The sequence below is a fragment of the Phyllostomus hastatus genome, unplaced genomic scaffold (genome assembly GCF_019186645.2).
Source record: "Phyllostomus hastatus isolate PE091 unplaced genomic scaffold, TTU_PhHast_1.1 phas_contig_210, whole genome shotgun sequence".
NCBI classification, from domain to species: Eukaryota; Metazoa; Chordata; class Mammalia; order Chiroptera; family Phyllostomidae; genus Phyllostomus; species Phyllostomus hastatus.
Genome location: NW_025333737.1, coordinates 15,545,867 through 15,560,111, shown reverse-complemented (window position 1 = coordinate 15,560,111; position 14,245 = coordinate 15,545,867). Strand labels below are relative to the sequence as shown.

The window sequence follows — 14,245 nt, the reverse complement described above, 5'->3', positions numbered from 1 at the left end:
GATTCAAATCCACATTCCGCGATTTACTAGTTCTGAGTCTTGGGCAAGTAATTTCATGTTTCTTTAAGTCTTAGTTTCTTCATTTAAATCATAAGACTCCAGTAAAGTACATAATGGTTCCTAGCACATTCTTAATAATTCAATACATTTTAGCTGCTTGTCATTCTCATTATTATCCATCATGTCTTCCTCCCTGATGAAAACTTTCTGTTTCCTCTTAGATAGCTCTACAAAATTCAGAACTTTAACTTCTATCTCCTGAAATTTCAGTCATCCTTTCTTCAGAATTCAGTTTACATGCTCCTCTGCCTTTCCTGAAGCCTTCACTGATCTATCCCATGCAATACTAATTATTCTATCCTACGGTTCTAGATAGTTTGTTTATGCTTTTTTAAAACACCAGGTTACTTATTAGATTTGGCTATATTATTTGGTTAACTAGGTTGCAATATTTTTAAGACAAAAACTAGACCCTATTTTTCTCTAGAATGCCCTGGTTATCCTACTTCATGAGTTATTTCCATAGTTACCCTAGATAACTGCCCTTAAGCATAATAAATGTTCAATAAATGTTTGTTGAGTGTATGTTTTAGAACTCTGGGTCCATTTTCCATTTACTGATCTACCAACTTTTAGAAACCCAATCTGGAGGTAAAACACAAATTGAGATATTCCAACTATAATTAACTTTTACTAATATGAATAAAAGGGAATATTAATGTTGACAACATAAAATACAAAATAACATCTAGTTGTTTCTTCTCAACATAATAAGTAAAACATTAAAAAGCAAAGGAAGTAAGAATCTGGCGTGGAGATAAGGGTCAGCCTGACTGAAGGGTTGGAATATATCAGGTTTGAGGGCAGTACAATCTCTTAGTGGTGTCATCTATAAATATCTGGAAGATACCCAGATTTTTCTGGTTAATAGCAAACTAGATCCTGTCATATCCTTTCCTCCACACTACTCAGATCATTTGCCTTATCATCTTACTATATGCTGTACGATCCTGATTTCAGTAAAACACTTACCCAGGTTGCAAAAATTAAGTTCTGTAGGGCTGTAATAATAGCCTTAACTTTTTGAAAATTTCAGATCTCTACTGGCATCTATTTCATCATTGTCATTGGGGTCACTGTGCTTCTGTTTTTTCTTACCAAACAATTGGGAAGCCAAACCTTAGAACAAAAATATGTGGGTTTGCTGGGGGATAAATGGTCATGGAAAAAGAATACAAAAAAACATTAACTATTAAAAAACACGGTGTTGTAAGGGGTGAATTTAAGAAGGTTTTGTATATACCACAGAATCACTGCTATCTAACTTACATCTCTTCTATGTTACAACATAGCAAAGAGACAGATAATAGGAAATGTGGTAAACTATGTGCGTCTCTTCAGAGAATTTCAACATTTGGATTAGATAATAACTCAAAAAAATAATACAACAAGCTAAAGGGTATACAAACCTAATTTGACTCAACAATTAGTTTTTGAATGTTTAATATGATCTCCACACCCCAATCCAAGAGACAAAGAGACTCCCTCTGACAATAATAAAGATGACCCAGACATTTCTTAGGGCTTTAGTTTTAATTATCTGTAAAATAGGAATAAAAACACCTCTGAGGTAAGTCTAACACAGTGCTTGGCTGCTTTTTTTAACCCCCCATAAGAACTGACCCGGCCTTCCGGTGTTCTACTAGACCACAAATGGCAAACACAAGGCCCACGGGCCAAATCCGGCCCTCCATCTTGCTTTATCGGTCCAGCACCTTGTTTTTTACCTGGTGGCAGCGCCAAGCTCCTTGCCCCTAGTTAAGGAGTACTTACATTTACACAGTCCTAAAATCACATTCGGCCCTTTGAAGGCAACCACGAGGCTGATGTGGCCCCTGGTGAAAATGAGTTTGACACCCATGTTAGACCATATGACCTAGGGATCTAGAACCATGCATATACCTACTTTTCAAAATGATACATGTTTAAATTATGCAACTTAAGTAAATAATGAAAGGAAGAAGTTCAATAAACATTTACTTTTTAAGGCAGATCATTTTCCCTGGGTTACTTTAACAGTGTTTTATTTGGCCTCCCTGAATTCTTTTTTTACCCTGTGATGCACTCTCTCCCTGTGAACTTTTCACAAATCAGCTCTGATCATATTACCCCTTTGCTAAAATCCTTCAGTGGCTTCTAATTGTCCTTAATAATAAAAACCAAAGCCACCAAACAAGACAGTGAGGTATAACACACAGTTACCTCGCCAGCTCATCCTGTGTCGTGTTTTCTTATTCTCTCCATGCTAGTACAGTGAGTGACCTTCTTTCAGCAACTCAAACCTGTCATGCTACTCTCCTGCCACAGGGCCGTTAAACATACAGCTCACTTTACCTGTCACGCTCCTCCTTTCCTCCAAACCATGCAAATTCTAGTCACTCTTTAGATTTCTTTCTCAGGGAACGCTGTTTTGGGGACCCCCAGATGAGATTAGGTATTCTCATTATACACTCTAATAGCATCAAGTACCTTTCCTAATACCTCTCAATGTTGTAGCTTACAAGGATTTAGGAGAGCACTGCATAATATCTTCCTCACTATAATATAAACCCTAGAAAGGAAGGGACATCTGCTTTTGCTCACTATTATAATCCCAGCATGTATTATGTACTTTTAAGCAGGTGCTTAACTAATGTACATTGAACTAATAAACAAATGATCTTTCACTTCTTATAAGGTAGTCTTAGCCTTAAGTTTCTTTGCATATCCAATTGTTAAGGATCTTTGGAATTCTCTCTTTGACAACACTTCATGGCACACAGAAGAATTATTTTGAAATGCAAATAATCGCCACCTAATTACTCACTTATGACATGGAGATCTCCTAAGAACTTGCTTGTTTAATTTTGTTGTAGATGAAAGAACATGGTGTAGACAGAATATACCCAGGATCTGAGGTGGGAGACCTTTGTTCAAAGTTGTGTGCCAGTACTCCCAGCAGTGTGACCTTGGGGGAGCTATTTCAGTCTTCTTAGCCTCAGTTTCTTCATATGAAAAATGGAGCTGTTTCTTGGACTTGTGTGGGTTAAATAAAAGCATACATATGTAGTGTTCCCAGTATACTGACTGGCACACATTAAGCACTTAAAACTGGTTTCTTTCCCATCTCTTAATGAAAGTAAATTCAATATACATAATTTATAGTTTTATTATATAATATCTACCAGCATATCTGCCACAATTATTTATTTTGTGACACATAAGCCCCAAAAGACACAAATGATTTACTGGCTACCTTAGTACTACGGATCACCAGACAAATTTGACACATATGTACTATGGCCATAAAGTCCAGGACTCTGAATTTTTTTCATTTAAAATCAAAGAAATGAAAGAGAAATAAAGTACCATGTTCAAGAGTTCTATCCATTTCCGATTTAAAATTGAGCTTTGCTCAGAACAATATTTCTTTATCACCAATTTTTAAGAGGGTCAGAAAAGGATAGTGAAGGAAGCCAACTCGAGCTCCCATATATCCTAGTAGTAAAACTTGCCACTTAGGAGAACCCCACATGCAGCTTCCATTACCACTCTCTGATGTCAATAAAGCCTTTGGTGGGGGGTCATCTAACAGTTTTCCTGAATACACCACCTTCAACTGTAAGTTATTTGAAATATAGTACTCTCTGCACCTATGGTAGTTGCTGTCCCTATACATCTTACCCCAAGCCAAATGTACTCTTTTGCTCTCTAATGACCTCTACAACAATACTAGGTGTATACTACCACCCACTTACTATACTGCTTATAAAGGCAATTTTTACAAGGCTTTTTTTTTATAACTCCATCCAACATTTCTAACTGTAAATTGATAAATCTAATCAAATGTCTTTGCTTTTTTTTTAACTTCTTCAGGTGAGTTTTTATAAATATCTAAATTAGCACCAGTTGAAGTCATTAAGAATAGTATATCTTTCACAAAAGTTATATTAAAAATTATGACAGCCCTGACCAATGTGGCTCAGCTAGTTAAGTATTGACCCACAAAGTGCAATGTCACTAGTTCGATTCCTGGTCAGGGCACGTGCCTGGGTTGTGAATTCAGTCCCCCGTCAGGGCACTTACAAAAGCAACCAATGGATGTTTCTCTCACATAAATGTTTCTTTCCCTCTCTTTCTCCCTCCCTTCCCCTCTCTCTAAAAATAAATAAATAAAATCTTTTAAAAAAATGACAGGCCATGGCTGGTGTGGTTCAGTGGATTGAGTGCCGGCCTGAGAACCAAGGGGTCACCGGTTCAATTCCCAGTCAGGGCATATGCCTGGGTTGCAGGCCAGATCCCCAGTGGGGGGTGCACAAGAAGCAACCACACACTGGTATTTCTCTCCCTTTCTTTCTCCCTCCTTTCCCCTCTCTAAAAATGAATAGGTAAAATCTTAAAAAAAAATTACGATAGAATTTCTGCCTCACAATAGGAGAGATTTCTGTAAAGTCTTGTGGAGGACTAAAGTTTTGCCACCACAAAATATGCCTTTCTAGGATAATGATTTTAAGTTGGTTATTAAGAAACAAAGGACTCAGAACCCCTGACTCTCCTCCCTTACCTTCCTACAGGAATGCTGTTAGAAAAAGAAGGGTGCTTCACCTTATCATCACAATATAAACTAAATGCGGCAGACATTGAGACAGACACCTAGCAAAGCCTGTTTGTTGAGCTTTTCTGTGTCCCATTGTTTCTGGGTGGCCCAGCAAGAATTTGTTCCCCACATGTTTGCTCTTTCTTGTCTTCCTGTGAATTGCCTACTTGTCCTTTGAAATCCCAGTCCCCTGTCCCCCTTCACATTTGACGAAAATGGCATACACACCTCAACTGCCCAATGTATCTTCGGGTCCCATTCTATGACACCACCCCAAGTACATCTGTAATAAATTTTGGACATTTTCTTCTGTTAATCTGTTTCATGTTAATTTGATTATTAGCCCAGTTAGAAGAACTTAGAAAGTGGGGGGAAAGTTAATTTTTTACACCCCGCAGACAAGGAATACTTTTTCTATGAGAAATAATTTGGAGGAGGAGCTTATATTTAGGTTTACATGGTTTATCAGACTGGGTATTCTGTGTTAAAACTTGAAAGAAAAAAAAAGAAGAAAACAGTTGCTTTCATCTTTTCTCTCAACTTTTTCCTACACCTACTAATACCACACACCCTGAGGCATTCCAAGAAAGGAAAACAACTTTCCAACTTATGCTCATTCCTTTACAAATACAGTTTAAAAAAATAACAACATATACAGTATCCTATCCATCCTATTTTTATTTTCCTCCTTACTAATTCTTTCCCATTATCAGCACTATCCTTAATGAGTGGGTCTTGATCATTGCAGCCAAAGTTGCCTGTTCCTCCCACTGCTCCAGATTCCTCCTGGAATGGCCTCTTCTTACACTATAAGTCACAACCAAAGTTCTCACCTGGCCAGATCCTAAAACTTCTTACCATCATCCCCAAATCTAGTGGATAAAGGTAGTGTGAAGAAAAAAAAACAAACAAACCAAATTTGACTTTTAAGCCTTAAAAATCCCTAATAGCATTACTGCCAATTTACTTTAGGAAAGAGGAAAACTGAGGGGTATTATTAATAGATTACCTATTTCTTTTATTCTCTCTGCTTTTATACAAGTTCAAATGATTAAATAGTGGTTACAGGCTACCAGTACAACTAGTTTATCATTTTAGAAGACTTTGGGGGCCAGAGGAAGCAAATGTATCAATTATTAAGATAAAAATTACAAGAATATGAAATAGAAATTAAACAATTTATGTGCTCTATTTATTCATTTAAGGTACAGACAGCAGCTTCTAATTTCATGTTAGGTCTCAAAAAAAAAAGAAATCTTAAAAGAGACTTTTTACTACTAAGAGGAATTAGATGTTATGAAGGCTTTGGAAGCACTGGTACAACTTACAAACAGATACATTTCCTAAGACAGAATCCCACATTATAGTAATTCAAACAATAATAGCTGGTATATATGTATAGAGCCGGGGAAGAAGCCAACTTGGAGAAATGGGTATTTCATCCTCTGAAGAAAAATAAAGGAAGTATGAAAGCAATGATGTATTAAAATATTTACTATTTGCTATCACAGGCCTATTAAGGGTATTATGAATTAATTTCTATCCATGACTCAATGACAGCAGTTGACAGGTCAACTCTTATAATCAAGTCAAAGATCAAATGGTGGGTTGAAAGTCCCCCAGACCTGGCCCATCACCAAGGAACAAAAGATGCTGTTTCTTCAGATGGCAAGGGGGAAATGACTTGGCACTGCATCGAACACTTAAAACCCAATAGGGTTTCTTCCATGCCCTCAGAGCACTGTGCCTCAAGGCACACGTTAGTGTGGTAAGTGCAGTGAAATGATGGGAAAACCAGTATTTGTCTTTCATTTCCTGAACGCCGTATAAACGTACACTAAAACACTCCTGATCTCCATCAGAGGCCACGGGAAAAAAACTCAGATTTGTCGTTCCTACTCCTTCCCCTTGTAATAGGTGCCTGCACCTCAGCACTGGGCCTTGGAGTTCTCTTCTTAAATCATTGTTCAGTGAGAAATCCACTGCGCGGAGAAAGCAATGTGGGCTAGTAAGTCTGTTACCAAAATAGAAATTAGTATTAAAAATACCGATCCTACCATCCCTCTACCCTCTCACCTAAAACAAAAACAAAACCAACCACCCCTCCTCGCAAACTTGCCCCACCATTGTGAAGATTGTACAAGCTGTGATAAATGTGCCTCCCAATCACCCTTTAGGTAACAGAGCACCTAGGCGAGCTTTCACCCCCTTACCCCACCCCAATCTCTCACCCAGATCAGGGCCAGGCCCCTAGACTGACAGGAGGGGCTAGCCGGACGTCGGCTCGGAGGGGAAGGAAGGTATTATCGCCGAACGCCGCTCGTACTAGAGACAGAAGTAACACAGGACCAGAGGTAACACCGCTAAGGTTGTAGGCATGGCCCCCGAACTGACGAGAAGACAGGTAGGACCCGGCGTAAGGGGAGGCGGGAGAAGCAGCCCGGCCTAGGCCGCACCAGGCCGCGAAGTGGCCCTACGCGGCTTCCCGATTGGGTCTCCCAGCCAAGCCTCAGAGAAGAGGGTTATCATTACCTGGACAGGTTCCTGCAGCACCGTCATCCTTGAGGCTCAGGCCCACTTTCTGCAGTGCCTCAGGCCCCCCCCGCAGCGGCTCCGGCCCGGCCAGCCCCGGCTCATTTAAACTCACCAGCGACCGTTACCGAGGGATGGGGGCGGCCGAGCGATTGCCGAGCACGTCCGAGCGGGACACGGAAATACCCGAAATGGAGAGATCTGCGCGGGAGCCAGACGAAAAGTCCCGAAGAATTCCGGAAATACCCGAAGCAAATCGACAGAGGAGGAGACCGCTGCCGGAAATTGTCGAGGATCACCGGAGGCTACCGAATCTGACCCAGAGCGTAGCTTCCTGTTGGCCACGCCTTTAATAACGCACGCCACGCCCAATCGGCCGGGCCACGCCCAAACGGCAACCAACAGGCTGCTCTTTACTTATTCGAGTGGGCGGGGAGCATTACGTGGCCTTGCTACCGTCTAGATTCGCCACTCAACCTTTCCGTATTGATTGGTGCGCGGTAGATTAAGCAAGGGTAGGACTCGAGAGTGTGGGGCTGACTTTAATCAATAAGTATTTGCCTGTTGAGTTTAGGTGTTTCATCCATTCCAGCAGTATCTATTCATGGGTCAGAGGGAAATAGGAAATTGGGAATGATTGCCACCCTCCAAAATTTTAATATGGCCCTTGTCCTCAAAGATATTACGGTCTGTTTAGGGAAAGAGCAATGTAACAAAGTGATGAATTATGTGGTGTCCATTATAATTGATGTAGACATTCAGAGGAGAGGGAAATTAACTGGGATTAAGATGAGGAATGTTTCACAGAAGGAAAAAGGGAGACAAACTGAGCTTTGAAGGATGGTGTGCATGAAGGGAAACAGGAAAGAGTTAAAGCATTAACTGGAAATATTTACTTAGGGGACCAGATCATGGAAAGTCTCAGAAGGCAGGCAAACATTTTTATTCTTGATGGAGGAAGCATTCAGGTGTATTGGAAAGAGTGTGGAATTGGAAATCCAAAGACTTGATTTTTATTTAAAAATTTTTTTAAAAACATCTTATTTTTATTTATATTTAAAGAGAGGGGAAGGAGAAAGAGGGAAACATCAGTGTGTGGTTCCTCTTGCGGGCCCCCTACTGGGGACTTGGCCTGCAATCCAGGCCTGTGCCTTGACTGGGAGTCACACTGGCGACCCTTTGGTTCATAGGCCAGCACTTGATCCACTGAGCCACACGGGCCAGGGTCAGAGGCTTGGTTTTTAATTTACTCTCCAGCACTAACTAGTTTTGGGTTGTTAGGCAAGTCAGTCTCCCTGAACTTCTATTTCCTTAGTCTGAAAAAAATGATTAAAAGAATTAAATGCATTAATGTATGCAGCTGTTTCTAACTCACATACAGTAGGCTCTCCCAAATTGACTTCCTGCTTCCTTCCCCCAAAAATGTATGAACCAGAGAAATATTAAACTTCGTTTTTCAATAGATGAAGAAGACAGTTTTTGTAGGTTAATTTTCTAGTCAGAGTACCTCTATACTAGATGCGGTACTTAACGGTATATTCCAATGTGGAAATTTCTCTTTCTGGTTCTTATGTTTTATGCAGATGAAATCAAGTTAGAATGGTTACTTTGGGTGATGTTGAAGGGAGGTCTTTAAAAAAAAATACCAGCTGAAAGAGCTATATCCTTCCCCAGCCATCTCTAGTCACTGCTTATGTACTTGCAGCCCCATGAAGGGTAGGTGCTAAGGTGATTTTTTGCTGCCCTGTTCTTTTAGCAGAGTTATTATGTTGGATGAATTAGAATGGGAATAGTCTTCTGTATGTCCAGTACAGTAGCCACGAGCTACTTAAAGTTTAGTTAAAATCAAATGAAATTCTTCAGATGCCCTAGCCATATTCCAAGGACTCAGTAGACATATGTGGCTAGTGATACCCATGTTAAGTAGCACAGATATAGAATGTTACCATTATTGGGACTTGGAATACACCTTCCCTTCAACCTCTCATCAGTCAGTAGTTTAGCCCTAGCTTTTCTTTTTTTTAATTATTTTATTTTATTTTATCCTCACTTGAGGACATACTTATTGATTTTAGAGAGAGGGGAGAGAGAGAGGGAGAGAAACATCAATGTAAGAAACATTGATCTGTTGCCTCTCATTCACCCCCTTTTGGGGGACCACACCCACACCTAGGCATGTGCCCTGATCAAGAATTGAACCCAAGACCTTTTGGTTTCCTGGATGATGCTCCAAACAACTGAGCCACACTGGCCAGGGCTAGCCCTAGCTTCTTGACTTGGTGGCTGGCAAACAACCAGGTGAAAACAGAAGCTGTGGGGCCCTTTGAGGCCTAGGCCTATAAGTCAAGCTCCATCACTTCTTATTGATCAATGTAAAACATAGGGCCAGACTTCATTCAATGGGAGGAGAACTAGACTGCATCTCCTGATGGGAGGAGTGGCAAAGTGACACTGCAAAAGGCATGTTGGAAGGGAGAGATTGATTGTTGGGTCATCTTTGGGAGCAATCTACCAGGTATGAGATGAGAGAATCTGGTAGGATTTGGAAATGGAAAGAAAGGAATGGATAAGAGGCATTACTCTTAAATTTTGATGCATTTAATTGAACACAATACTCCAGATTTATTCCAATTAATTGAGCTTGCAGTAGGACTATTGCTTTTAATATCTGCACACTTCTATTGAAGTAGACTAAAGTTGTATTTGCATTTTTTAGCATTCACATGACACTTTACTCACTCTGTTTAAGGGAAGAGCAGTGTAACAAAGTGCTGCATTATGTGGTGCCCATTATACCTGATATAAAAATTCAGAGGATTTTGTTCATTTTACAAACACTGCTCTTTCCATACAACACGCTGCCAACCCAAGTCTTGTACTTGTGCAATGGATTCTTGTCAACTTGAATGTAGGAACTTACAACACAAGATACATAAAGATGATCTTTTTGTGTGTGAAAATGTGTATGTGGAGTCAGCATTTAAAGAGTCTGTGATGCTTGCCACTCTGGCTGTTTGTTAAGCTTAGAATTTACCTAAAGCCATTTTCCTACCTAAAAAAGAGCATCTCTCTTCTGACTATTGTTCACAGGTTAATACATCTGTTGTGATTTTCTACTCACCTGCAGCAAGGCCACATTATTTGAAGTTGTTCTTTGGTGCACTCTTTTAGAGGATTTTTACTTCTTTCTCTGTTCCTGATTGATCTATTTAAACTCACCATCCAGCAAGCATTTGGGTGCCCTGCTGCCATCCATTATTCACATGTTTTTTTAATTATATATTTTTAAAATTTTTTTAAAGTAGTTTCTTTCTTTATTCCTCGTTTTTAAGATTTTATTTATTTATTTATTTTTAGAGAGGGAAGGGAGGGAGAAAGAGAGAGAGAGAGAAACATCAATGTGCGGTTGCTGGGGGTCATGGCCTGCAACCCAGGCATGTACCCTGATTGGGAATTGAACCTGTGACACTTTGGTTCGCAGCCCGTGCTCAATCCACTGAGCTACGCCGGCCAGGGCTTAAAATTATATTTTATTGATTATGCTATTGCAGTTGTCCTGATTTCTCCCCCATTGCCTCCCTCCACCCAGCACCCCCTGCTCCCTCAGGCAATCTCCACCCCATTGTTCATGTCCATGGGTCGTGCATATAAGTTCTTTGGCTACCCCTTTTCCTATACTGTGCTGTACATCCCCGTGGCTATTCTGGAACTGCCTATTTGTACTTCTTAATCCCCTCACCTCTTCACCCATTCTCCCACACCCTTCTCCCATCTGGCAACCATCAAAACGCTCTCTGTATCCATGATTCTGTCTCTGTTCTTGTTTGCTTAGTTTGTTTTTTAGATTCAATCATTGATAGATTTGTACTTTTTGCCATTTTATTGTTCATAGTTTTGATCTTTTTCTTAAGTCCCCTTAACATTTCATGTAATAATGATTTGGTGATGATGAACTCCTTTAGCTTTTTCTTGTCTGGGAAGCTCTTTATCTACCCATTCGATTCTAAATGATAGCTTTGCTGGGTAGAGCAATCTTGGCTGGAGTTCCCTGCTTTTCATGACTGAATATTTCTTGCCAATCCTTCTAGCCCACAAAGTGTCTTAAGAAATCAGCTGACAGTCTTATGAGAACTCCCCTGTGGGTAACTAACTTCTTTTCTCTTCCTACATTTAAAATTCTCTCTTTATATTTAATCTTTGGCATTTTAATTTTGATGTGTCTTACAGTGGGCCTCTTTGTATCCATCCTTTTTGGGACTCTCTGTGCTTCCTGGACTTGTATGTCTATTTCCTTCATCAAATTAGGAAAGTTTTCTTTCATTATTTTTTTCAAATAGCTTTCCAATTTCTTGCTCTTTCTCTTCTTCTGGCACTTCCATATATGAATGTTGGGCCTCTTGAAGTTGTCCCAGAGGCTGCTTATATTATCCTCATTTTTTTTTTGGATTCATTTTTTCTTCTTGTTGTTCTAATTGGTTGTTTCTTGCTTCCTTATGCTCCATATCATTAATTTGAATCTCGGCTTCATCCACTCTACTGTTTCCCTGTAAATTGTTCTTCATTTCAATTAGTGTATCCTTCATTTCTGACTTGCTCTTTTAATTTTTCACTTTATTTATTTATTTTTGAAGTATATTTTATTGATTGTTATTACAGTCCCATTTTTTTCTCCCTTTTATCCCCCTCTGCCCTGCAACCCCCTCCCACCAGCGTTCCCCACCCCTTAGTTTATGTCCTGGTTCGTATAAGTTCTTTGGCTTCTCTATATCCTCTACTATTCTTAACCTCCCCTGTCAATTTTGTACCTACCAATTATGCTTCTTATTTACTGTACCTTTTCCTGCATTCTCCCCCCTCCCCACTGATAACCCTCCATGTGATCTCCATTTCTGTGATTCTGTTCCTATTTAGTTGCTTGCTTAGTTTGCTTTTGTTTTTCAGGTTCAGTTGTTGATAGTTGTGAATTTGTTGTCATTTTACTGTTCATAGTTTTGATCATCTTTTTCTTAGATAAGTCCCTTTAACATTTCATATAATTAGGGCTTGGTGAGGATGAAGGCTTTGAACTTGACCTTATCTGGGAAACACTTTATCTGTTCTTCCATTCTAAATGATAGCTTTGCTACATAGAGTAGTCTTGGATGTAGGTCCTTGCTTTTCATGACTTTGAATACTTCTTTCCAGCCCCTTCTTGCCTGCAAGATTTCTTCTGAGAAATCAGCTGATAGTCTTGTGGGAACTCCTTTGTAGATAACTGTTTCCTTTTCTCTTGCTACTTTTAAGATTCTCTCCTTATGTTTAATCTTGTGTGATGTAATAATGTTGTGTCTTGGTATGTTCCTCCTTGGGTCCAATTTCTTCGGGACTCTTTGAGCTTCCTGGACTTCCTGGAAGTCTACTTCCTTTGCTAGATTGGGGAATTTTTCCTTCATTATCTTTTCAAATAAAATTTCAATTTCCTGCTCTTCCTCTTCTCTTTCTGACACCCTTATGATTTGGATGTTGAAACATTTGAAGTTGTCCCAGAGGTTCCTAAGCCTCTCCTCATTTTTTTGAACCATTGTTTCTTCACTGTGTTCCAGTTGAATGTTTATTTCTTCCTTCTGGTCCAAATCATTGATTTGAGTCCTGGTTTCCTTCCCTTCATTCTGGGTTCCCTGTATATTTTTCTTTATGTCACTTTGCATAGCCTTCACTTCTTCCTCTATTTTGTGACCATACTCAATAATTTCTGTGAACATCCTGATTACCAGTGTTTTGAACTTTGTGTCTCATAGGTTGGCTATCTCCTCATCACTTAGTTCTTTTTCTGGAGTTTTGATCTGTTCTTTCATTTGGGCCATATTTCTTTGTCACAGTGCACCTGTGATGTAAGGGGTGGGGCCTTAGGTATTTGCCAGGGTGGCCCCTTCACTGCATTATGGCACTGTATGTGGGGGAAGGGTCAGAGAAGAAAACAATGACACTTGCTTGGTTCTTGCCCCACTTGCAGTCATTTCCCCTGCTACTTACAAACAAATTGGGCCCTTCTGGTGCTGATTCCCAGGTGGGTGGGTTCGTGTACATTCTAGGACCCTGTGGGTCTCTCCAATGAACTCTCCCGTGATGCTGGAAGTTTCTCCTGCCATCACAACCCCCACAGGCTTTTACCACCAGCATTTTTGAGGCTTTTGTTTCCTGCGCTGGGACCTTGGGTTGCTCAGTCTGTCTCACTCCTCAGTTGTTCCTCCTGGCTTATCTGCATGTGAATGTGGTGCTGCCCGGTCCACAGCCTTGCCGCACATCCTCTCCACCTTGGCTGCTTGTCTCTGTCCCTCCTATCAGTCTGGATGAATGTTTCTTCTTCAACATTTTTGCTGTTGGACTTCCATACAGTTCAATTTTCTAGCAGTTCTGGTTGTTTTTTGTTTTTAAAGTTGTTTTTGTTCTTTTTGTTGTTGTGTGAGGAAGCAAAGCATATTTACCTGCTCCTCCATCTTGGCCAGAAGTCCTGACTGGGTGTTTTTTTTTTTTTATGCTGCTGAGGTCCTCACTAAGTTCCTTGAGCATCCTTATAACCAGTGTTTTGAACTCTGCATCTTATTGATTGCTTATTTCCATTCTGTTTAGCTCTTTTTTCTGGAGTTTTGATCTGTTTTTTCATCTGGGCCATGTTTCTTTGTCTTCTCATTTTGGCAACCTCCCCGTGTTTGTTTCTATATATTAGGTAGAGCTGCTTTGACTCTGTGTCTTGGCAGTATGACCTGATATAGTAGGTGTCCTGTAGGGTGCAGTGGCACAGCTGCCCCTATCACCCCAGCTGGGTACTCAAGGTGTACCCCTTGTGTGGGCTGAGTACATCTTCCTCTTGGAGTTGAGTTTTGGTTGCTGTTAGCAGATCAACGGGAGGGATTTACCCAGGCCAGTCAGCTGCAAAGATTGACTGTGAGCACTTACCAACAACCTCTGCCTGCCCTCTGTGGGGGATCAGCTGTGCAGGAGCAGGGTGAAGGTGCTCCAGCATGGTCTGTAGATGTTCACTTGGTGTGCTGGCCCTCAGGTTTCCCAGATGGTGCAGGGCAAGGTCAGTGCCCACCT

At 40.4% G+C, this 14,245-nt stretch overlaps 1 protein-coding gene across 4 annotated transcripts in view; it reads right to left on the bottom strand.

Annotated features, from left to right (window-relative positions):
• The window catches only part of CDC27 (cell division cycle 27), a 55,005-nt gene extending 47,676 nt beyond the window's left edge, over positions 1–7,329 (bottom strand). For all 4 annotated transcript variants that reach the window (XM_045836816.1, XM_045836818.1, XM_045836817.1 and 1 more), the window contains exon 1: positions 7,169–7,329. In XM_045836816.1, the coding sequence (XP_045692772.1) occupies positions 7,169–7,195 (27 nt within the window). In that variant the 5' untranslated portion in view covers positions 7,196–7,329. The remainder of the gene's footprint in view (positions 1–7,168) is intronic.
• Positions 7,330–14,245: the final 6,916 nt, after the last annotated feature.